Genomic DNA, 22339 nt, shown 5'->3' on the forward strand with positions numbered 1-22339 from the left:
AAACTATGTTAAACATACGCCTTGTATGTTGTGGGAAAGAATGTGTTTAGCTGTTTAATCAAGCAGAGTACAGAAAACAGTAAGAAGTATCAGCTGTAACAGGTTTTTTCTTTGGAGTCTGAATTTTCCTGTTTTGGGAAAAGCAGCAAATTAGTATGTGCATGGAGAATAAAATTAATGCTTTAATGGTACCTGAATGCTAGATTGTGATGTTCAGTTTCAGCTACACGTGGCCTTTGTTTGAAGTCCTAGGGTAGTTCATGTTTAAAAACAAACAAAAACAAAAAAACAACCCAGAAACTACCTTTTAAAATTGCATTTTGTAAAGAACTACGCTGAGGAAGTTTTGCCTGTTTTAAGGAACATTGCAACTGTATCAACTACTTAAAACCTGAGAACTTGTTCACCTTTTAAAAACATTTATCATTTATCTTGAATCACTTGTTCCATTTTGATAGCCTCCTTCATATAGAAAATATAGCATGAGATGTCAGTTTAAATGCAAGTTTAGCAGTGCTCTATCTTCTATGTGAAAGGAAGTATTCTGTACATTTCTCCATGTTTGACATCATGGTGTTTTGAATAACCATGTTCCATATTCATACCAATTTTTTGTTTTTGTTTTCAATTTATGCACAGCACTTGCTCTGAAATTTGGGGACTGAGTACACCAAACACGATAGATCAGTGGGATACAACAGGCCTTTACAGCTTCTCTGAACAAACCAGGTGAATATTCTGCCCTCTCTCGCATCATAAAAACCTTGTGGGAGGGATTGGCTTTGGAGGGTCTGTAATGGGATGCTTTAGCTGCAAAATAGACTAAAATGCTTCCTAGGCCTCTCATGGTACAGCATTTTAAAGTATTTCCTTGCCAATATAGAAATCCAAGTGTTCTTAGCTGATGTTTTGACCAATGAAACTCTTAATTCTGCAACTCGTTTTTCACGCCAGTGCTATTGAAAGAATGGGAAGACTTGTTAAATGCAAGCTCTAATGTGATTTGGTATTTATATTAACAAAGTTGGGAAACTTAATTCTTTAGTCCTAATCTTACAAAGTGTTTAAACTGCTTTGTATGCCACAAGCTTTCAGATAAATCTTGCTAATTAGCTAAGAATCAAGCTACTAAAGAATTGTTTGTAAATTCTTCAGTAGTTAATGGTGGGCAAATTCTAAACAGGGTCTTTATTTTTTCATGTCACATTACTTGATTTGTGTATTGAGGTTTTGTCTCCCATCCCATAACAATCATAAACATCTGCATTTGTGTAAGCATATGCAGTCTGTCTTAAAACTAGCAAAACGTTTTCAGCTGGTAGCAAGGCAGATGAAGTGAAGAAGATAAACTGTACAGCCCTTACGAGACGTGCATTCCTGCTTTTTGCATTACAGTTATACTGCCATGTGGATCACTGGGGCAGCTGACTGCTTATAGGCTTATTTGCAGTCCTGTGGGAATTCTTATACTTAAAGCCATAAAGCTTCCATGCCACAGCAAAGCCTTGAGGTTTAGCAGTGGAAGGGACCATTAAGTGTGTGCTTTTATTTTAACAACTGTCTTCTGCATTTAAAAAAAATGTATATGAAGCAATCATCCTAAATACTTGGTTGGACTTAAAGTGGCTTTTAATGAACTCTAAATTCACTGGCAATAATCTGAGCAGCTCAAAAGTAAGACACTGCTTGATAATGACCACTTTTACCACATTTTGTAGCTTTTTAACAAGAGTATAAATGTCACTAGCAGTGTCACTGCACTGAATTTGAGGATAAACTACCCATCCCATGTGTGTACTCTGTTGCCTTAGTGATTGAGAGACAGTCTGTAAATGCTTCTCCACATCTTTCCCCTGCAGATCCCTCGATGGCCGCCTGCAGGTGTCTCACCGTAAAGGATTGCCACATGTCATTTACTGTCGCTTGTGGCGCTGGCCAGACCTCCACAGCCACCATGAACTTAAAGCAATTGAAAACTGTGAATATGCTTTTAATCTTAAAAAGGATGAAGTATGTGTAAACCCTTACCACTACCAGAGAGTGGAGACACCAGGTAGGAGGACTCCTTCTGACTTTCTGCTGTGGAATCTGTGCTTGTTTAGCAGAATGTTCTAAATGAAAAATAGAGAAGGGTAATGCTCTCTCTTGCCAGAAATACAAGATTCCTAGAGATACAGTGTTTGAGATTGTATCCCTAATAGTTTTTAATAGTAAAGTTGCTGACAAATTTTTACCAATGTGTTGAATACCTCTGATAAACACTTCCAGGATCACTAGGAGTTTCCAGCTGGAAAGAGTTATCCAGACTGAACAGGAGCACAGAGATGATTTACCTTTACTAGTGTGGAACAGTCTTACTTGAGGCACCTCAGGAATCCATCTCTTCCAGTAACTAGCAATGCAATTGTAGTATTAGCAGTACTGAGATTCAGATTTCAAAACAGCTGAAGAAATTGTTAGATGTTTTAGATTAATTTTTTTCCTGTGAGCTTACAGGATTGTGCACTTTGAGGGTCTTAATAATGTTTTGAATTTTTCCTTTCCAGTGTTGCCTCCTGTGCTGGTGCCACGGCACACTGAGATTCTAACGGAGCTGCCACCTCTCGATGACTACACCCATTCCATTCCTGAAAACACTAACTTTCCAGCTGGAATTGAACCACAGAGCAATTACATACCAGGTATTTTCTTAACTCCCACTGTAAACAGTACATTAAACATTGTGCCCCAGGAACAGAGATGGTCGTTCCATCCTCTTAATCAAATTAATTTAAATATGCACCAGTAAATTAAATCTAGCTGATTTCATGTGTTACTTCCAATGGGAATACGTGAACATTTCAGTTTGCAGACCATGATCACAGAATCACAGAATATTCTGGATGGGAAGGGATCCAGACTCATAGAATCATAGAATGGAATCATTTGGGTTGGAAAAGACCTCCGAGATCATCAAGTCCAACCCTTGGTCCAACTCCAGTGCCTTTACCAGATCATGGCACTCAGTGCCACGGCCAAGCTCAGTTGAAAAACCTCCAGGGATGGGGAATCCACCCCTTCTCTGGGCAGCCCATTCCAATGCCTGAGCACTCTCTCTGCAAAGAAGTTTTTTCTGCTCTCCAACTTCAATTTCCCCTGTCAGAGCTTGAGCCCATCGTGCCCCCTTGTCCTGTTGCTGAGTGCCTGGGAGAAGAGACCAACCCCCACCTGACTAGAATTTCCCTTCAGGGAGTTCCAGACAGTGGTGAGGTCACCTCTGAGCCTCCTCTTCTCCAGGCTGAACACCCCCAGCCTCTCCCTCCTCAGAAGGATCATTGAGTCCATCTCTGAAGTGAATGGCCCATACAGGGATCAAACCCCCAACCTTGGTGTTATTAGCACCGTGTCCTAACCAACTGAACTATGCTATGTGAAACTCTGGTTTCAAAATAGCTTGCTTGGTTTCAGTAGCTTATTTAAGATTCAGAATGCTAACAAATACAAAATAGACCTTCATCTTACACTTCAAGCCAACTTCACACATGTCCAGGGGTTGACAGATGCTGTGCATTGGAGATTGAGTAATAAACTGATGCTCAGTCTCATCACTGTAGTATGTGGAGAAAACTTTTAAAAGTTGCAAAGCAGTAACTTAAAAAATGTCTTGTTCTATAGTTCACCATTGGTCAACCTCTGCTTTGGTTTTTTGTTGCTGTTGTGTGCACGCAGTTTTGTCTTTTTAGTATGAAAAAACAGCCTAATAGTATTGAACTGTTAAAGAATTCCTCCTCCCCTCTTTGCCCCTTTCTCATCCCAAAACAAATACCAAGGCTAATCTGGTGCAGTGCACCCAGACCCCTGTTTCCCTCATTGAAACAAAATGAGTGGCCTTTGTTTCCTGCCCCAAGTTCCTGTTTCCCATCTCTTCGGAATGTTGCCTGAACTGTAAAACCAAGTAAAGCTGAAGTTTGCTCATAAATGTTTAATGCATCCATGTTATGAACAAGCTGGAAATTCACATCTGGAGTATCAGAAAGAATATGGAGTCTCAGAAAGAATAAGATGACTGCCTTGAAAGTCGAATTTGTGCAGTGTGCAAATTATATCTATGTGTTACACAGGATGTTGTTCGTGTTTTCTTTTAAATAGATCCAAGAATAGAAGTAGCATTAAAAAATCAATTAATTTGATCTCTTCTGTTTAATTTGGGCTTCATAGTTGCCACCTTTAAAAAGCAATTTAAGGTGCTAGAAGTTGGTGATGCTTTCTCAACTTATATATACTTTTTTGACTCAGTTGGAGGGCTTTTGATAGCATTTGCAAACAACTTACTGGAAAGCCACCTTTTGCAAATCCAATTCTATGCAAATGAGCTGAAGTAGTTATTTGCAGGAAGTTTGTTCAAGGTGATTGCGGGTATTCACATGATCTTCAAATGTTTATGCAGCTAACCACACCTTGCCTCCTTCTCTTTGTCCCTTACACCTTCCTCTTGTGTTCGTATCACGGAATCTTGTTTTATTTGACCTTGCTGACTTAACCTTGAACACTTAGCTGGGTTCTGATAACTCTTGTGTCCCTTAGGCTTTTTCAGAGAACCGTTTTCTGTAGCAGCAGGTCAGGCTAACCATGGTAACTTTGCACCCCAGTACTGCCTCAGTATTTGGCCCACAAGAGAGGTTGGTTTCACCTGCAGCTGGGAAGATGGTGATGATGAAGGTGCAGGATGGCCTTTGGGAGCTCTGTGTTCTCCTCCAGGTTGTGTTTGTGCTGAGCTGCATCATCCACACTCCTGGCAGCACCCAAACTACTGAAAATTTGTAATGCTGCACCTGAGCTTTTTATGTCCAGGTGCTTGACCTCTGACCCTAAACTATTCATAGTACTAGGTGGACATGGAAAATAATCTGTGCCAAAGAGCCTAGATTAGCAACTGGAAACAGGAGGCGTGGGTTGTACTGGAAATGGGTATTGACCTTTTGCCATGGCTGTGGACTTAACTACAGCAAATGGTTTGGACAAGGGTGGAGTCCACTTTGTCACAATGGATTCTGTAAAAAGTGTTCAAAGCACATATGATTTTTGTTATAAGAGCTATTCCTAGTGAAGATTTCCCTTAATCATCCTTTTAATTTCTCACTTGAATTTTGTTACATCTATATTTAGCACACACGTTTTACAGAATGAATCCAAGATTAAATTCTCTCAGTTCATTTTAATTTAATCATCTGACTTCATCTAGTTTCCTCTTGCTGGCTTCCTTCTCATCTTACTGTATTGCTGTACATCTTAGACATGATATTTGATACCATTTTATTTTACTTCTTAAGCAAAAAGGTTTTATCTTTAAATTTCTTCTGTTTGGTAATAATGTAATTAAAAGTATTTAATCCTTGGAAGTTTCAGAGACAATTCTAAGGTGATTGTAGAGATAGTTAGCTTCAAACACTTTCACTAAAGAAATCCATGTTTTGCCTTTAATATGTAGGAAAAGACATTTGCCCAGTTCAAAGAAAATTATTTCCTGAAAGGCAGTTGGTTAACTCATTATCTGGATTACAAAGAGCATTTTGAATGGAGAAGAGGAACATGCATAGTCTCCTGGGGTTTGAAGATATTTCTGTGCAGTTAGACACAGTTTCTGGTATCAGAATGCTTCAAAGTTGGTACTAAGTTTACTTTGGTCTATGAAACTGTCTTTAAAGAAAGCTAGTTAATAGATGATGGTTTTAATGGAGCTTAGAAGCAGTAGTAGTAATATTAATGGAGCTTGTGCAGTGTAACTAGTTAGTTAATATGGTTATTGTAAATGACAGAAATCAATTATTGAGTGTTGAAGAAAGGTGGATTTGGAGACTGAACTGAAAAATAACCTTTAAATCTACAACTTCAGCAAGGTGTGGGAGGGTATCTGATCTGATGGTTATACTACATTAAGACATCACATTATATTTTGTGGAAGCCACCAGATGGGTTTTTTCATTTGTAGTTCTACTCAATATGAAAGCTGTTGATCACAATTGCAAAATTGTTACTCATTGTAGTGACTGTATCTTGCCTTAAACAGAACAAACAAGGATTGTCTTAGTTACATAACATATTTGAACAAGTGAGTGGCGTACAAGAGAAGATGCATTTTCCATAACAAAAAGACAGGTAATGTGTTTGAAGTCCTGCTGAGAGGAAAAAGAGACAGGAAAGTGACATTCTGATTCAGTGTTCAGCTGTCATGGAGCTCGTGAAGACGTGATGACAAAAACACCAAGTCTTTATAAAAGTTTCCCCAGTTGTTCAAGCAATCAGTGGATTTTTCTTGGTTTTTTTTTTTTGCAGAAACACCTCCTCCAGGGTATATCAGTGAAGATGGAGAAACAAGTGACCAGCAGTTGAACCAAAGTATGGATACAGGTAATATTTGTTTTTTACTGCTTTCAAGGCTTTGGATTTCTATCTGTGATCCCTCTGCAAAGGAGCATGAATTCAGCCAAAAGATGGTGGCAGTTTTCCTCTGTATGACCTGATGCTTTCTATTTAAAATACCACTTGCAATCTTTCATGAACAGAATAACTTTTTGCTGGGGGAATGCTTTTAAAACATTCTGTGCTATATTAAGTACATCACATTTGTTTCTTAAGAGAAACATACAAGTCTAATTAAATCTTCACCAGAATGCCTTAAAATAGATTTTAATAGTTAATTGGTTTCAGCCATCCCCTGGTAAACAGGTTAATTGAAGCAAAATGTCTGGTGGCCTAATAAACAAGTTTCAGACAATCTGTGTTCTCAGAACCCTTCTGTAACTCTGACAACCTTATCACTTTTGTCGTGTTTCAAATTAATTCTTGTATGTAGGGCTCTATGGAAAAAGTTCTAGAAACATTAAGGCATTTGTGCCTTTATGTGAGAGGATTTCTGCAGAATGTGGTTGACCTTAGACTTGGACAAAGCACAGTTAATGTGCTGGATAAGAACCTCCTGTTGTGTGCTGGCAGACTTGGGTGTGCTTGGTTAGCTAATTCTAGCAACCATTTTTTGTTAGCTGGAATCAACTGCACCAGTTTCTGTAAGAACTGCAATATTTTCCCACTATGTAACAATGGGTACCTTAATTAAAACAGCCTGACATTGGTAATCATTGTAGGAATGTTATGGTGAAAGCCTCTCTGTATTTTGCCTTCTAGTATGTAAATTGTGTTGGAGGGTTCGTTTTTTGAGTTTTTAACTTCCTCCTCCTGGTAAAGAATAATTTTCTCAACTGAGGAAATATAGCTTGTTCTTTTCTGGAGATCACAGGATCATAAAATCATAGAATGGTTTGGGTTGGAAGGGGCTTCGAAGACCATTTTGTTCCAACCCCTCTGCCACGATCAGGGACACCTTCACTGAATGAAGTTGCTTAGAGCCCCATCCAGCGTGGCTTTGGACACTTCAGAGGTGGGACAGCCACAGCTTCTCTGGGCAACCTGTGCCAGGGCCTCATTGCCCTCACAGTGAAGAGTTTTTTCCTAATAGATAATCTAAATCTCTTCCAGTTTGAAGCCATTCCCCCTTGTCCTGTCACTACATGCTCTTGCAAACAGTCCCTCCCCATCTTTCTGCAGGCTCCCTTCAGCTTCTCAAGGCCACATTAGGCCACCCCTAAGCCTTCTCTTTTCCAAGATAAACCTTCTCTGAAAGCAGAAAGGCAGTATCTTGCTTGTCTCATCCACTCTTTCTTAGTTTTATTTCACAGAATTTGGGAAGTCACTACCCTCTCACTGGAGAAGTGCATAAATAATGTTCACAGAGTGTGCATGAAGTGAGAGCTCTGCCAAATACAACACTAAGTTAACTGAGTCTTTACGAGGAGGGGTAGGTTCCCAGAAGTCTGGAAAATTAAATGAAAACTTAATTCAGAGTAAGTGTATGATATCCTGGAAAACTGATTGTAGGATTTCTGAGGCTTCTTATTCTGAAAAAAAATCAGTGTAAAACTGATGTAGATAATGGTTGTGCCTACCCATCTGAAATAACGAAAACTGTTTGCTCTGGAACTGTCTGTATTGCTTCAACAGGATCTCCAGCAGAGCTGTCTCCTAGTACTCTCTCTCCAGTTAATCACAGTCTGGGTAAGCTGGAAATACTTATAATTATTTCTCTCTGTGTGGTGACTCTTCATTATACATGTATATAATTACCTTAAAAGTGAAAATGTACTTTGAGAAATTAAGAGTTGTATTGGAAGGTGAGTGTTGGGTTGGCTTCCTGATGTTAAATATAATAGGGCTGGGTTAATAACGTGTTAAGAACTGCTCTATTTCTGTAACTGTTGAGCTCTTAGCAAAGGAGCAGCAGTTATAAAACAGTTTAAAGGACATTTGCTTGTCCATAATGCTGTCCAGACTTGCTGTCTCTCTTGTGTGTGTGTGTGTTCTGCTGCTCCCCTCATGTGCTGTTTCCTCTGTAACTGCAGCACAGTTGTTGCTCCCACGTTAGCTGCCCACCTTCTTTGATCAGGTGCCATGACTGTATGTCTGTGCAAATGCCTCAGGAATATCAGATTGCCCTGGGTTTGTTTAAGGAATGGTGACAGGATGTGACAGGAAAATGCTGTTCAGAATGCTAAGTAGTTAGAGTAGGTAAAAAGGGGAAGCAGTACAGGAAAAGTTGAAGATGCAAAGGGAAGATACCAGGCTCTTGTAGGGAAGAGCAGAAGGAGCTTAGAACTACATTTAGATAAAGAGACAGTATAAGATCTAGTGTAATACAAGAGAAGAGAATTTTCATATTATTTTTTCCTTTGTGTTGTTCAGTGTTTGATAGTTTAATCTTTTCTTTTACGCTGCCAAAATGTTTTCAAGTTACAGAAAGGCAACAGGAATGTCTCAACGTCTGGCGCTCAGAGCACCATTAACTTAATCATTTTGCTGAGCAAAATGCAAGTACTGAACTAAATGAGCTGTGGTCAGATTAGATCACCCCTTCTCCCCCTCCTCCTTCCCTTGTGTGGAAGATTGAATTCCATTCTGTTTACTGGGGTAGGTAAAAAGGACAGCAAGCAAAATACCATTTCTGGGAGACACAAATATCAGGGAAGATAGTTCCACTTTCAGCTTCAAATTCTATGTTAAGCTTGGCTTTTTTAAATTTTTTTTTTTTCAGACTTGCAACCGGTTACTTACTCAGAGCCTGCGTTTTGGTGTTCAATAGCATATTATGAATTGAATCAAAGAGTGGGAGAAACCTTCCACGCATCCCAGCCTTCCCTGACCGTAGATGGCTTCACAGATCCATCAAATTCAGAGCGATTTTGTCTAGGTCTGCTTTCCAATGTAAACAGAAATGCTACGGTGGAAATGACAAGACGACACATAGGTGAAGATCTCTGATCTTTTAACTATCTAATTTCATTTTGTCAGCTAATTTTTCTGGAATGATCCATGTAGGATGTGTTTTGGCTTCCTTTCACCCTTCTGCTGCCAGACATCAACCTTGTCTCTCGGGTCTTGCCAAGGAAAGTTTGTTCTCTCTGTGTAAGGACAGAAGTGGAAAACCACAGAGGTCACAACTTCTGAAATCAAGCAGAAATGTAGCAGCTTCTCCTAGTAAAGTCAGTGGGAACTGGGAGGAGATGTAGTGATGGCTGGAGCTGAAAGGAGCTGCCTTTCCTCAATCAGTAACTCCTAACATGGTTGCAGCAACATTCACAAAGCTCTCAGGCTGCAGGCAGCACACAAGGAGGCCACCCAGCTCAGTGGGATTTCTTTTCCTCATGTTGCTGGTTTTGCCTTGTGGAAGAAGATGGTGCACCAAAGCATCCCTAGAGATTGTTTTTCTCTTTCAGGCTGCTTTTGGATTTCTCTGCCCTGGGCAGCATTTATAGTTAAGAGTTGCTTGTTATCAGAATTGAAGCTTTAATTACAAAATATTAACATGTTGCTTAGTTTATTCTAGTTTATAAAATGCAAAATGGATGTTGGTAGTACTTCTTGAATTCTTTTCTGAAATGGGAAAAGCTGCCATTGAGATAAGATGCTGTTCTGACATGATTAAGATTTGCTTTCTAATGGTTAGTCAAAGAATGTTGTTTTCCACAGTGCAGTGTTTTGGCTCTAGATTCTTCAATAAACTTTTTTTTTCCCATGGATTCTTCTATTAGCAACATTCACAAAATTTTTTTTGTTTTTACTTTTAGTAAAATTTCAGCCTCTTTAGTAGGACCTTCCAACTCCCTCTTTGCAAATGGCAAATATACATGCTTGTCTAATGAGATTTTAGATGTGCAGAAACCCAGACTTTGCCTGTGCTGACTGGTCAAAATGGTCAGTGATGAGGAAAAGCAAAGATGCAATGAACCTCACTCTTTAATGGGGCAGCTCACATTTTGTTGAAAAACTGTTTTAAAGAAAAAAAGGAATGGAAACTACGGCCTTTAAAGGATCTGTTGATTATAGTTTTCTTTGGGAGATCAATTGTACATTATTTACCTGCTGCTACAAATAACTTATACAGATCTGTTTCCCAGTCCAAGAGAGGAAACAAAATAAGAGTTTAGAAGTGGACAGTGGTGTTTCATACAGGTATTTTTTGGTCATAGAGCTAAACGAAGTCCTATTGTTTTTGATAAAGCAACACAGGGGTATGCAGTGGGTTGTGAAATAGTGTGGGTGCATGTAAGCAGAGAATGTTGAAGTGGTATACTTGTGTTTGTCTTTTTTGCCACAGTGGCCTGTGCTGCTTCACATACAACACTTTAATATTAGCTCAAGTTTTAATTCTGTTTTAATGAACACTGCTTCCGAGCTTGGATGTGGTTACAAGCCATCATATGGCCAGAAAGTTCTGTCTTGCTTTTGACCAAATTTATGCTGCTTTTCGTCCAAATACTGTGCATTCCTGGAAGAAAAATGCAAGTTAATTGTGTTCTGCTCCTGCTACAGCTGTCAGTACAGCACTGAGGTCCTGTGGATAATTGATTTCTGTTTCTGTTGTAAGGAAAAAACTTGGCCTTCTCTGACAAAAATACTCCCTTGTTTCCTAATCTGCTTGGGTCATATAATAACTGGAGTTCCTGTGAATTTTGCTACAGGGAGGGGAGTGCGTCTCTATTACATTGGTGGAGAAGTTTTTGCTGAGTGCCTAAGTGATAGTGCGATTTTTGTTCAGAGCCCCAACTGTAATCAAAGATATGGCTGGCATCCTGCAACTGTGTGCAAAATTCCACCAGGTTAGTAGCCTACCAAAGGTCTCGTGGGAAAACACCCAGTGAAGGTATTCGCTGGACAACTTTTGCTTTCCTTTTCATAACTTCTGAATAGTTTTGGGCTCCTGTGTGGCAAACACAAGTGTTCACTGACTGTACCCTTTTGACTCTCTTTTCTTTATAGGATGCAACCTAAAAATCTTCAATAACCAAGAATTTGCTGCTCTTCTGGCTCAGTCTGTGAATCAGGGCTTTGAAGCAGTTTATCAGCTTACTAGAATGTGTACCATAAGAATGAGCTTTGTTAAAGGATGGGGGGCTGAATACAGGTAAGAAAAAAAATCTCGTTGCTTTTAGAGTTAATAATTTTTGTTCTTTCACTAATACACTCTTTCTGTCTGGCTTGAAAGCCATGTATAGAGGCTTCTTATTGCTATTGTGGGTATGCTGTCTGCACATTGAACCCATATTTTCCTTTTTCTCCCCCTCTACTATGGAACTGCTAAGTTACAAAGTCCATAAACTGATTATAGTGCTTCACTGGAGCCAACTGTTGAGCAAGGAATGCCATCAAAGTTCTGCTCCCTTGCTCACTCCTGCAGGCTTGCACAGTGAGGTGAAATCCCTGACAACATCTAGGAATTCAGTTTGTGCTGGGAGATTATTTGCTGATTGTTAGACATGCAGTCATTGTGGTCTCTGCTCTGAGTGTAGTAGGAGTTCCTTAGGTTGTGGTGCGGGATGGGGTTTTCTGGTCTCCAACAGAAAGACTTGGAATCACTTGGAGTGCCTCTTGCAGAATGAAATTGCTGGACAGCACACATTTCAGAGGTGGCAAGTACTTTGGAACTTGCAGTGGAAGAAGCTTTGTAGGAGTGAGACTACTGTGTTTGTGTAGTAAAACTTCTAAAAAACGATCTTTGAGTGGAAAAAATAGCATTTTAGATGCTTCTGAATAGATTCCAGTTGTGTTCTCTATTAGCACAAACTAGGAGCTGTAGCTGAGGACAAGTGACTGTTTTTAATGTAGTATGGTAATTCAGCAAGAAAAGGAATTGGCTTCTAACTGGCAGTTTCAAAGTGTCACTATTTTGGAGAGCTAGAGATGTGGTTTTAAACAAACCCCTTAAACATCTCCAGAAATGGTCCACTGAAAGAATGAAGCCTGATATATCAATACCCTAATGCAATACATAATGATTTTTTCAATCCATATAATTTCTGAAGTTGAATAATGGCATACAGGTTCCACTGTGGATCCAGAGGGTTTGATTTCTTTATCTGCTCTCGAAGTGCATGCGTGTATATGTTAGTGTCAGTATGTGGGGGAGGTTTCTCAGCTGAATGAAGCCAATTTTGTAATAGTCTAATTAGATAAAATGAGAAATTTGAGTAATGGAATAAATTGGTACCTCTATGTTAGGAAGAGGTGCACAAGAAAAAATCTGGCTCATGTTTAAAGAGTGATTGGATTTGGCTCTGAAGGAGTATGTATACACTTAGGCATAATTAAATGCAGCATTCAATCTAACAGAAGAAAAGCTTAATCAGTCAGATTATATGGAGGTAGCTTGAAGTGAACGGAATGTAAGTGCTGGGTTAAAGCTTTTGGTCAAGTTATTTCTAAGTGGGGAGAATGTTGGTTGTTAGTCTGTACTGTTTTTAGACCATAGGATTGGAAAAGTTGCAGTGGAAATACTGCCAGGATAGGACAGAAACTGATTACAGACATAATGATGAACTAGTTTTTTGCACTTCTGTTTAAAATTATGCTAATAAATTATTGATGTACAAAAACTTGTAAATTACGTTGCAGTTGGGATTAAAGCAAGAAGAGGTGGCTCCAGAAAAGACAACCTTAAATTTGAATGAATGTAGTCTGACTTGTGAAAACAGACCAGGAAGCTCTGTAAAATCCATCTTTCTTGTTAAAACTCCTGTGCTTCATAATTATGTGAAAAAACATTTCTTGCAGGACAGGCTTGGGCAAAGCCAAAGCATTGCTTGCATTTTAGGCATATGTGCATAAAGGTGCAGGTAAGGCAAGGTGATACATTGTATAAACTTGGTAGGCAAAGTAGCTCACAGCTTTTTGCTTGTTACGTGTTGGCTTGAGTTGAGGTGGTAGAAGTTCAGATCACCAGTCAAGTGTTCACATTAGCACAGGAACTATCCAGGTCTAGCTCATCCTCTGAAAAAAGTTCAGTAGAGTGTAATTAGTGATACATGAACTGGAAATCCATGGGTATGAGAGGCTGAGTTTTGAGCTTTGAGATGTTGCTCAGTGACTGTCACTATTTTATCAATTTTTGCCAGTGTAGTACAAAGCCAGGGCTGTTGAACAGAAACTGTTACAACATTTTGAGGAGGTATGTTGTGAAACACATCTTAGGGGAGTTGACAGCAGTGGAATAATGGACTTCCCTCTTTGGAAGAGGATTCAAGCGTAAATGGAATTATATTTTCTGTGGTTTAGATTGTTTTTCTGTTATATCACTTTGTTCTAGCATAGGCATTTGGGAATAACTGTTTTGTAGAGTGGTGAGAGAGCACAGTCCTCAGCTGCTGTCTTCTAGAAAATGTGAAACTTGAAATCAGTCTCCTCACTGGCTTAATCTTTGTACCTTTTCAGTTCCTCTGTTTATATAAACAGATTCCCTTAAAGCAAAAGGCTGCAGTGCCGACAGTAAAAATGAAGGGGCTGGGTTTGCGTCTGACTAATCTGCTGCCTTTGAATCTTGGGATAGCTGGAGTTACAAGGAAAAACTGGCTTAGCAACAGTAGTCTTGCCAGTCTACTTGGGGAAAACTCCCATGCCTGGAGTGGCTACAGTGAAATAACAGGATTTCTCAGGCAGAGTATGTCCAATTCTGATTACTTTGGAGATGAGAAGGAAGATTTTTGAATAACAGGTCTCTGAAACAAGGGTATTATGGGAGAGTGAATGGAGCTTCTATGGTTGTCAGTCCTTCAGCTTTACTGAGGGTTGCTATATGTTATCTAATTAAAAGCTTCTATTGTGGAAAGTTATAGGCAAGTTAGTATAGAAGACAAAAGGAAATGTAATTTTTACGTAAATTGTTTGTGTGAGGATATTACAGTACAAAACACATGTAGAAATGTAAGATTACAGGAAATCAGAGATGAAGTTCGATGTTCCTTTGAGATACCATCAGTTAACACAGTATAACCACACACCATGTTTTGATGTAGTGTTTCTGACAACATCTACGAGTTTCCTTATACATTTATCGTGTCATTTGCTCCAAAAAGCCAAACCTTGTAATCACCACAGCACTGTGCTCTTTGGCCATGCTGACAGCCAAGGGATTCTATTCCATATTTCTCAGTAGTTATCTACAGAATTCAAATCCATTTAAACATGCAGACTCTCTGAAGGTTGACATACAGCTGCACACAGTTATCTTTGATATGAACATTTCATCAGTTGGGCACCCTTCAGTTCTGAATTTCTTTTTGCAAGTAAGTCCTGTGGTGTGCACTGGAAGCAAATACTGCTGTTACTCTCCAGAGTCGAATATTCTCGATGTATTAGGACAAACGTGTAATTATTTACGTGTCTTACAGATGTGGAGTGGTTTGGAATTTTGGAGCTGGTTGAGTTTTTTTTTCCTGAAAGACTGAAAAAAGTTTAGTAACAATTCTGGTAATGGTTGCAGGTTTCTGTCTTTCTGTATGGTAGATATGGGTGAAAACATACCTGATCACATGGTGGAGAATTTTATGGCAGCCAGAGCTGCTTTCTGACTTCCCATTTCCCTGTTTCTTTGTTTTCTAGGCGGCAAACGGTAACAAGCACTCCTTGCTGGATTGAACTTCATCTGAATGGACCTCTACAGTGGCTGGACAAAGTACTGACTCAGATGGGCTCCCCTTCAGTACGCTGCTCCAGCATGTCCTAAAACCCTCCTCCCTTACCAGTGGGCTAAATATCGAGTCCAACTACAGACTTAATATAACAGCTCCTCTGTCGTAGTATTTGTGTGTGGTCCCCATGAACTGTTTACTATCCAAAAAAGGTTTTTAAAAAAGAAAAAAAAAAGATTAAAAAAAAAACACAAAAAAAAGAAAGAAAAAAGGAATTAAAAAGAAAGAAAAAAAAAATGAATTAAAAAAAGAAAACAGCACTTGAGGTCTCATCAGTTAAAGCACCTTGTGGATTCTGTTTCCTATACTCTGATACTAGATGAAATTTTAGTGTATAGAAAAGCCTTCTTCAGAAAGAAGGGACAGTTCTAAAGATTCTTTAATGGTGTTTTTATTGGGTATATAATTGAGTGTCCTAATGGTTTATCAATAACATGAATAGCTACGTACACGTACAGATAATGTATCATGATCTCAAATATCACAGTATTGTGCTGTTCTACATTTTATTCCCATAAATAGTTGTTTGGTTTTTTGATTGGGGCAAGTGTCTCATAGGGGATTCCAAGACTCTACTCCCTTGTTCTTTTATATTTTTTTATATAAGCAGGTTTTTGAGTAGTCCTAAACATAAAAAGCAGACTTTCCTTGTAGAAAAGCTTAACTTTTTGCTGCCTTCTTAAAGAAAAAAGAAAATCCCTCCATTGGAAGGGAAAGAAATGTCTTGAGATTCCTCTGTGTAATCTTAAGACACTTTATATACTTAATGGGGCCTAAAATGAATTCATATTATAAATTCCAAGTATCCATCACACCAGGAGTCTACTTTTCCCTACCCACCTGAGTTGATGCATCTGGTGCCAGCACTATTGCTAGTGGTGTTGTAATTTGGGATTCTTTGTACCTTAAATCATTTAAACGAGTGGTTTTTTCTCATGGAGTAAGAATTTACTATAGCATTTGATACTGGACTAAGTACACAAGGTTATTGGCTTGCCTCTTACATCTGTATTTTTTCATTGAACAGATGTTGCTAAAAATAATGGGGTTTAGTTTCTGGAGCCAGATACCTTGAAAAATCCTTTCCCAGGGTAAACTAGACTCTCTTTTTGTTTAGGTTTTAAATAGATGCAGCTTCTTAACATATTTCAGTAACAGAATTTAAATTTCTGATCTGAGTGGCTTTGTGTACCTTACACACCAGATCACACACATTCATTATGTCATAATGGGCCTTGTTATTAAAAGTAGTTGCTTCTGCAAAACCTCTAGGATAGTGGTTGCTGAGGTATGACCAGCGAAGGAGGACTTTCTGGGTTCTTCATGACAGTGCATGTTATTGTGAACCTTTGGACACTACAGCAGCACCATATTAATTAAAAAATATTCTGAAATATATTCTACAAATAAGTCTGGGTTGGGGATGGGTTGGGAAACTGTATAGAAGGGTTATTCTGAACTTGAAAAATACACATCTTACTAACAATCTTGTGATCTAGCTGTCTGTCATTCTTTTGTTATTGTGGCAGTAGCAGGATTGCCTTTGTCTGTTTTTCCCATTGTCTCATCCATTACACTAGTACTGTACTTTGTAAGTGCAGCTAGTGATAACTTAGCTTTGAGAACAAAAATGTGGCCAGTGTTACAGCTTTTAATCACTTGAATGAATTGATGATAGTGATGGATATTTTTATGCCATAATGAAATAGAAGCAATACCAAAAATCAAGCCTTGAAAAAGTGGGCCAGACACCTTTTAAAAATTGGCAAAGCAGTTACCAGTTTGTGCTAGTTTTACCAGTAGACTAATGTATTGGTAGAACTTGTGAACCTAAGAAATAAGCTTCATGCGTGTTGCATTTGCCTAATATGTGAATACACTAATAAAAGTTTTAATTCTCATGATGGCTGTGGGGTTTTTTTTGATTAATTACTGTCCATATTTTTCTTTAAGTTAGGAATCATCCTAACCCACCCAGCTGAGTGGTACAAGTGTCCTGTGTGGCTGGAAAGGTTGGAGTTTATGTGTTAATACCACTTTTCATACAGCTGTGGAGGGTCTGGGTCTGTGTGTGTTCAGTAGTACAGACTTCTCCTGTTTGTTAAAGCAGTTATTTTTTCCTTCCACAGTCAACTTGCATCCTACTGGCTCAAGTGTTTGTTTTCACCTGTGAAAATGTTCAGTAAGAGAGACTTGTCTGGGTCAGACTTGTATATATGAGCGGGTTGCAGCTTCAATCAGTTGGCTGACCTAATTCTGTGGGCTCCTTGCTGTGGATTTCTGAAGGTGCACTTCCAGCTGTGATGGTATTACTTTCCTTGGGCATTGTAGTAACCTCCACTGTACCCTGTACCTCCACTGTACCCTTTCTGTTGGTGTGAACTTCCAAGGAGTGCACAAGGACCCTGCGGACGTTACCTGTGGACCTGTGGTGCTGCCTGTGTGCAAGACCATCCCAGTCTATGTGGGAGTCACTGGTTTGGACTTGTTTGTACCACTAAACTATTCTCTTCTGCCATTGCTCTTTCAGCCACAGCTTAGCAGCACAAGGAAACTTATCTGTGTTTAAAATTCTTTGCTTGCCAGTATTTCACTTAAATCCCTTTGGCAGCTCTTGGATAACTTTAACCTACTCCTGTTTCTTAATCCTCTGCTTTTCTGACTTATTCCACTGCTCTTCTGCTCTTCAAAGTCTGACAGTACCCACTCAATCATCTTAATGCAGAATGCTTGTGGTACCTAAGGAATGTGACTTCTTCCCTCTCCTGTTTTGCCAGTCAAAGTACTGATGTCCAAAGTGAGTTATTTTTTTCATAATGAGGCTGTTTTGCAAAATAAAACTTGTAGCAAGCAGTTAGTACTCAAGCGGAGATGTTTTCAGAAAAGTATGTGTAGCCAGCTGCTTATCTGTATCACGAAGCTGGAAAAACCCTGTAACTGTTGCCTTAAGTTTAGACTGGGAATCCTGAGCCTGGATTCAGATATCTCTTGTCACTAGCCCTGCCTGACCTTGATTTTCATAGCATTGCCAAAGCCAAGTAAACAGAAATCGGGTAGTTGATGGGAACATCCAAGCCTAAAACTTATTTTTGACTTGCCTTTTGGCAGCCTGAAGGCACAGAGATGACTTTTCAGAATTCTTCCTCCTCCAAAGGAGAACCTGATTTCATTTAGCAGTTGTTTCGGGGCTGAGGCTTTAAGAACAATGTCAAATGCCTGGACTTGTGCAGCTTTAGACTGTGATAATTGATAGTAGAAAGGTGTCATCTCTGTTCTTCCTCCTCCTTTTTGTGCATGTTTCCTACTTAGGTGTTGGTCACTCTGGCACAGAAATTCTCTGCTGTTACTTGAGGATTTTGCTTAGAGTAGTCCTTTGACTTCCAGGTGGTGCTGTACAAATCCAGACCACAGTGAGAGCTTTGAAGTTTTCTTGTTCTTATTCAGGACATTGTGTTTAATCAGAACTTGACTTCCTTGAAACCAATTGCAGGCAAGAAGTGTAAATAATTTAATTTCAAAATCCCTGTAAAATCAGCAGGCAGGGGTAAAGTAATTTAGACTTGCTTTCTGGTAGCCAAGGGTGCTGACTGATGGGCCTGTTTTAAATGCATAAAGCAAGTTTGAATATCTGCCTTAAAATGTTCTTGGGTGCTATCAAAGTAGTCAGCTAAGGTGTTTAGGAATAATAGCTTTAAACTAATTAACACACTTAAAGCTGGAAATCACAACTACTTTACTTCACTAAGCTTTTTATTTTCATGTGTCCAACTTTTCATGTTGAAGTGGGAGGGTGTGAAATTTGGGGGTTTGATAATCATCTGCAGCTCTGAATTGTTGGCACAGTGAACTGTGTTGTGTTTTAGCTTCAAACTTGTCACACTTCGTTGTGGTTACAGCTTTTTTTAGCAATGCAAACTGAAATTTTGCTGCAGCTGGGTTTTGAGTTAAAATATTGTGAAATACAGGATTTCACTATACTCCACCCACAGAGTGTTTAACTTAAGTATGAAGCAGTGTTCCTTTTACCAAAACAAGCTTGACTATAACCTAATTTTGGGGACGCTGAGGCTTCTGTGAGGTACTGCTTTTGTTAAAAGAATTACCAAAATAGCAAGTAACATACCAGCTGTATTAGCAATAGCTGCTAGAAGGACCTGCTCAGGGAATTAAGTTGCAACTGGTCTGAAAGTTTATCACTATTAAGAAAATATTAATGAAATGTGGTTTTTTTCTGACCGCTTAAGCTTGGCTAATGAATAACTGGTTGTCTGTGGTGGGTTGACCCTGTCTGGCTGCCAGGTGCCCACCAAAGATGCTCCATCACTGCTCTCTGCAACTGGACAGGGGAGAGAAAATGTAACAAAGGTTTAATAGGCTGGGACAAGGACAGGAAGAAAAAAGATCACTCACCAAATACTCTTATGGGCAAAACAGCCTTGAATTGGGGATATTAATGGAATTTATTAACAAAAAAAATGAGAGCAGGATAACGAGAAGTAAAATAAATCTTAGTAACACCTTCCCCCACCCCTCCCTCTTTCCTGGGCTCTCCCTCCTCCGCCACAGCAGTGCAGGGAAGCTGGAATGGGGGATACAGTCAGTTCTCAGGTTGTTCCTGACACTGCTCAGGGAGAGGAGTTGGACTCCTTCCCCTGCTCCAGCCTGGGGTCCCTCCCACAGGAGCCAACTCATCGTGAACTTCTCTAACATGAGTCCATCCCATGGCCAACAGTTCTCCATGAACTGGTGCCATGGGTGTCCTTTTCCATGGGGTCAGTCCTTCAGGCGCAGTCTGCTCCACTGTGGGTCCCCTGCAGGGCCAGGAAACTTGCTCCAGTGTGAGCTCCGATCCACAGGTCCCGCCAGGACCCTGATCCAGCACAGGTTCCCACAGGTTCACAGCCTCCTTCAGGCATCCACCTGCTCCAGTGTGGGCTCCTCCATGAGTTGCAGGTGAATCTCTGCACCCCTGGGCTGCAGGGGCACAGCTGCCTCACCATGGGCTGCACCACGGACTCCCAGGGGAACCTCAGCTCTGGCACATGGAGCACGTCCTGTCCCTCCTTCTGCACTGCCCCTGGTGTTTGCAGAGCTGTTCCTCTCATATTCTCACTCTGCTCTTTGCAGTTACAACTGAGACCCAATTACATCTGAGCAGTAACTTTTTTCCTTCTTAACTATGTTATCCCAGAGGCATTATTGTCATTCCTGATTAGTTCAGCCTTGGCCAGCAGTGGGTCCATCCTCTAGAGCCAGCTGGCATTGACTCTGTAGGACACCGTCTTACAGAAGTCACCCCGTCACCCCACCACCACCAAAACCTGGCCATGCAAACTTACCACTCCATCATAAACTATGTTAAAGGAGGCCATATAAAAAGCTTTTTGTCACATTGGTCCTGCCTCTGTCTCTTGGGTAAAAATTTCTCTGGGTAAGATTGCTGTTTCTTCTCTTGGGAAAGCACAGTGTGTAGAGTAAGTTTCTAGTCCTGGATTGTCACTGCTGCAAGTAGAATGAAGGCTTCAAAGCTGAGAACAGTCTTTGATGTTACATTAGCTGTTATTTCATTAACTGTAATCAGGATTAAATCTAGTTAGTTGGCAGAAGAAAAATGAATGACAATGGATATGTAAAAATGTCAGACCTCGATGCCCTTGATCCTTTTTCCCCATGTAGAAGATCTAGTTGGAATGGATTCGATAAAGCCCAGCTGCTTGTCCTGTTCTGTTAACAGCAGAATTGTTGCTCTCTGTGCTTGTCTAAAGCTGTAGTAAGGTATCATAAAAAATTGATGCCTCATGAATTAATTGAACTTATGAGCAATGTGTACCCAAGACAGCAGATTCTAAAGTGTTGCTTTCTTGCCTTTCCATTTTGAAGTAAAATTCCAGGAACAGCTGTCATGGCACTGAGTGTAGGAGATTATTAAATTTAGACTTCCAGTAGTTGCAGTTGGGTAAAGAGTTGGATGCTCTCCATCAGTTCATATTTAATCTTCTCAGGGGAGTTGTTGGTCTAATAGGCTGGTCACCTTCAATCAAGGAGTAGCTACACAGGGAGACCAGAGCCTCAAACGTGCACCCAGTTTCCAAGGAAGCTGGAGCAGAGGCAGGTCAAGGTGTTGTGCCGTGCCCTGGACCAGGGAACTGCAGCCCCTCACAGGTTATCTTCTGCACCCTCAGAACTTGTCAGAGATACCAAACAGTTGGACAGGTACACTGGAATTGTCTAGATGCATGAACTGCTTTGAAATAACACTAATGCATAATGAACTTGGAAACACTTCAGAAGTCCCCTCTCTTCTGTTTGTGTTGCATGTCCTTGAAAAGCTGATCTGTAGAATTCACAAAGTGAAGCTGAGTAAAAGGTGTGTGTAAGCTGGTGCGATTCCTGTGGGGGTTGTCAGCATGGATTCCTCAGGACTTTCACACCTGTGTGTTGGTGTATTTTTTTCCCTGTGGAATCACTGGTGGAGTCTGTGGTTAAAAACAAAAAGCCTCAGGCAGCAGAGGTGAGCTTGTATGGAGAGGAGCCATGATTTGATGATACTGAAGCTCTGAGAAGAACCACATTGATCTTGCCATTGAAACAGCAGCAGGCAGTGCTGACATTTGTGAACTGGGGGAATTTTCGCGCCATGTGAAGGACAGTGTCCTGTCAGAGGGGGTGCTGGTTCAGGTACAGGTCTGAGTGACATTTCCTACTGACCTGAACCAAGCTGTGCACAGAGGGAGTTATTTGTGCTGTGATTCCTCACGTGCTTGGTTCCAAAGCCAGCAAAAGCAGACGGAGCTTGGGCTGATCTCTCCTACAAGCATAAATGGATAAAGCTCAGCCAGGTCCACTTGAGGGTTGAATAATAATCACTATCCAGACTAACAGTGGAGAAAGGACTTCAGAATTGGTTGCCATGTATTTTTGTGAGTGGTCTGCTGAATAGCAAAAGGTGTTAAGTTTTGTAAAGGAGGAAAAAAACTGCATTTGTGGTGGGGAACAAATGAAATTGTGTTCTGGATGAGGAGCTGTCATGCATCTGAGGAGTTCAGCAGTCTCAGCAATACTGGAGGACTGTTCAGCACTGAGGCAATCTCTGGGTTGGGAAGGACTGTGGATCCACTGGAGAGTGTCCACTTCCAGACTGGAATTTCCTAACAGGATCCTGGTTTGCACAAGAGATATACCAACATCTCCTCTTTTTGTAGTCAGCCTTGGAAACAGTAACATTAATTTAGAAACAATAATCCCCTTTTAGAAAAGTACACATCTTTTCTTCTACAGCTTCAGAAGTC

General features: G+C 40.1%; 1 protein-coding gene across 3 annotated transcripts in view; it reads left to right on the forward strand.

Moving 5' to 3' along the window:
• SMAD2 (SMAD family member 2) overlaps positions 1 to 16951 on the forward strand; it is a 56162-nt gene extending 39211 nt beyond the window's left edge. For 2 of the 3 annotated variants that reach the window (XM_071580036.1, XM_071580038.1), the window contains 9 exons: positions 640 to 729; positions 1860 to 2053; positions 2547 to 2681; positions 6313 to 6387; positions 8035 to 8088; positions 9122 to 9334; positions 11049 to 11186; positions 11347 to 11491; positions 14962 to 16951. In XM_071580036.1, the coding sequence (XP_071436137.1) occupies positions 640 to 729; positions 1860 to 2053; positions 2547 to 2681; positions 6313 to 6387; positions 8035 to 8088; positions 9122 to 9334; positions 11049 to 11186; positions 11347 to 11491; positions 14962 to 15085 (1168 nt within the window). In that variant the 3' untranslated portion in view covers positions 15086 to 16951. The remainder of the gene's footprint in view (positions 1 to 639; positions 730 to 1859; positions 2054 to 2546; positions 2682 to 6312; positions 6388 to 8034; positions 8089 to 9121; positions 9335 to 11048; positions 11187 to 11346; positions 11492 to 14961) is intronic. The other variant, XM_071580037.1, reaches the window with a different exon arrangement.
• Positions 16952 to 22339: the final 5388 nt, after the last annotated feature.

The sequence above is a fragment of the Pithys albifrons genome, chromosome Z (genome assembly GCF_047495875.1).
Source record: "Pithys albifrons albifrons isolate INPA30051 chromosome Z, PitAlb_v1, whole genome shotgun sequence".
In the NCBI taxonomy this organism is placed as follows: Eukaryota; Metazoa; Chordata; class Aves; order Passeriformes; family Thamnophilidae; genus Pithys; species Pithys albifrons.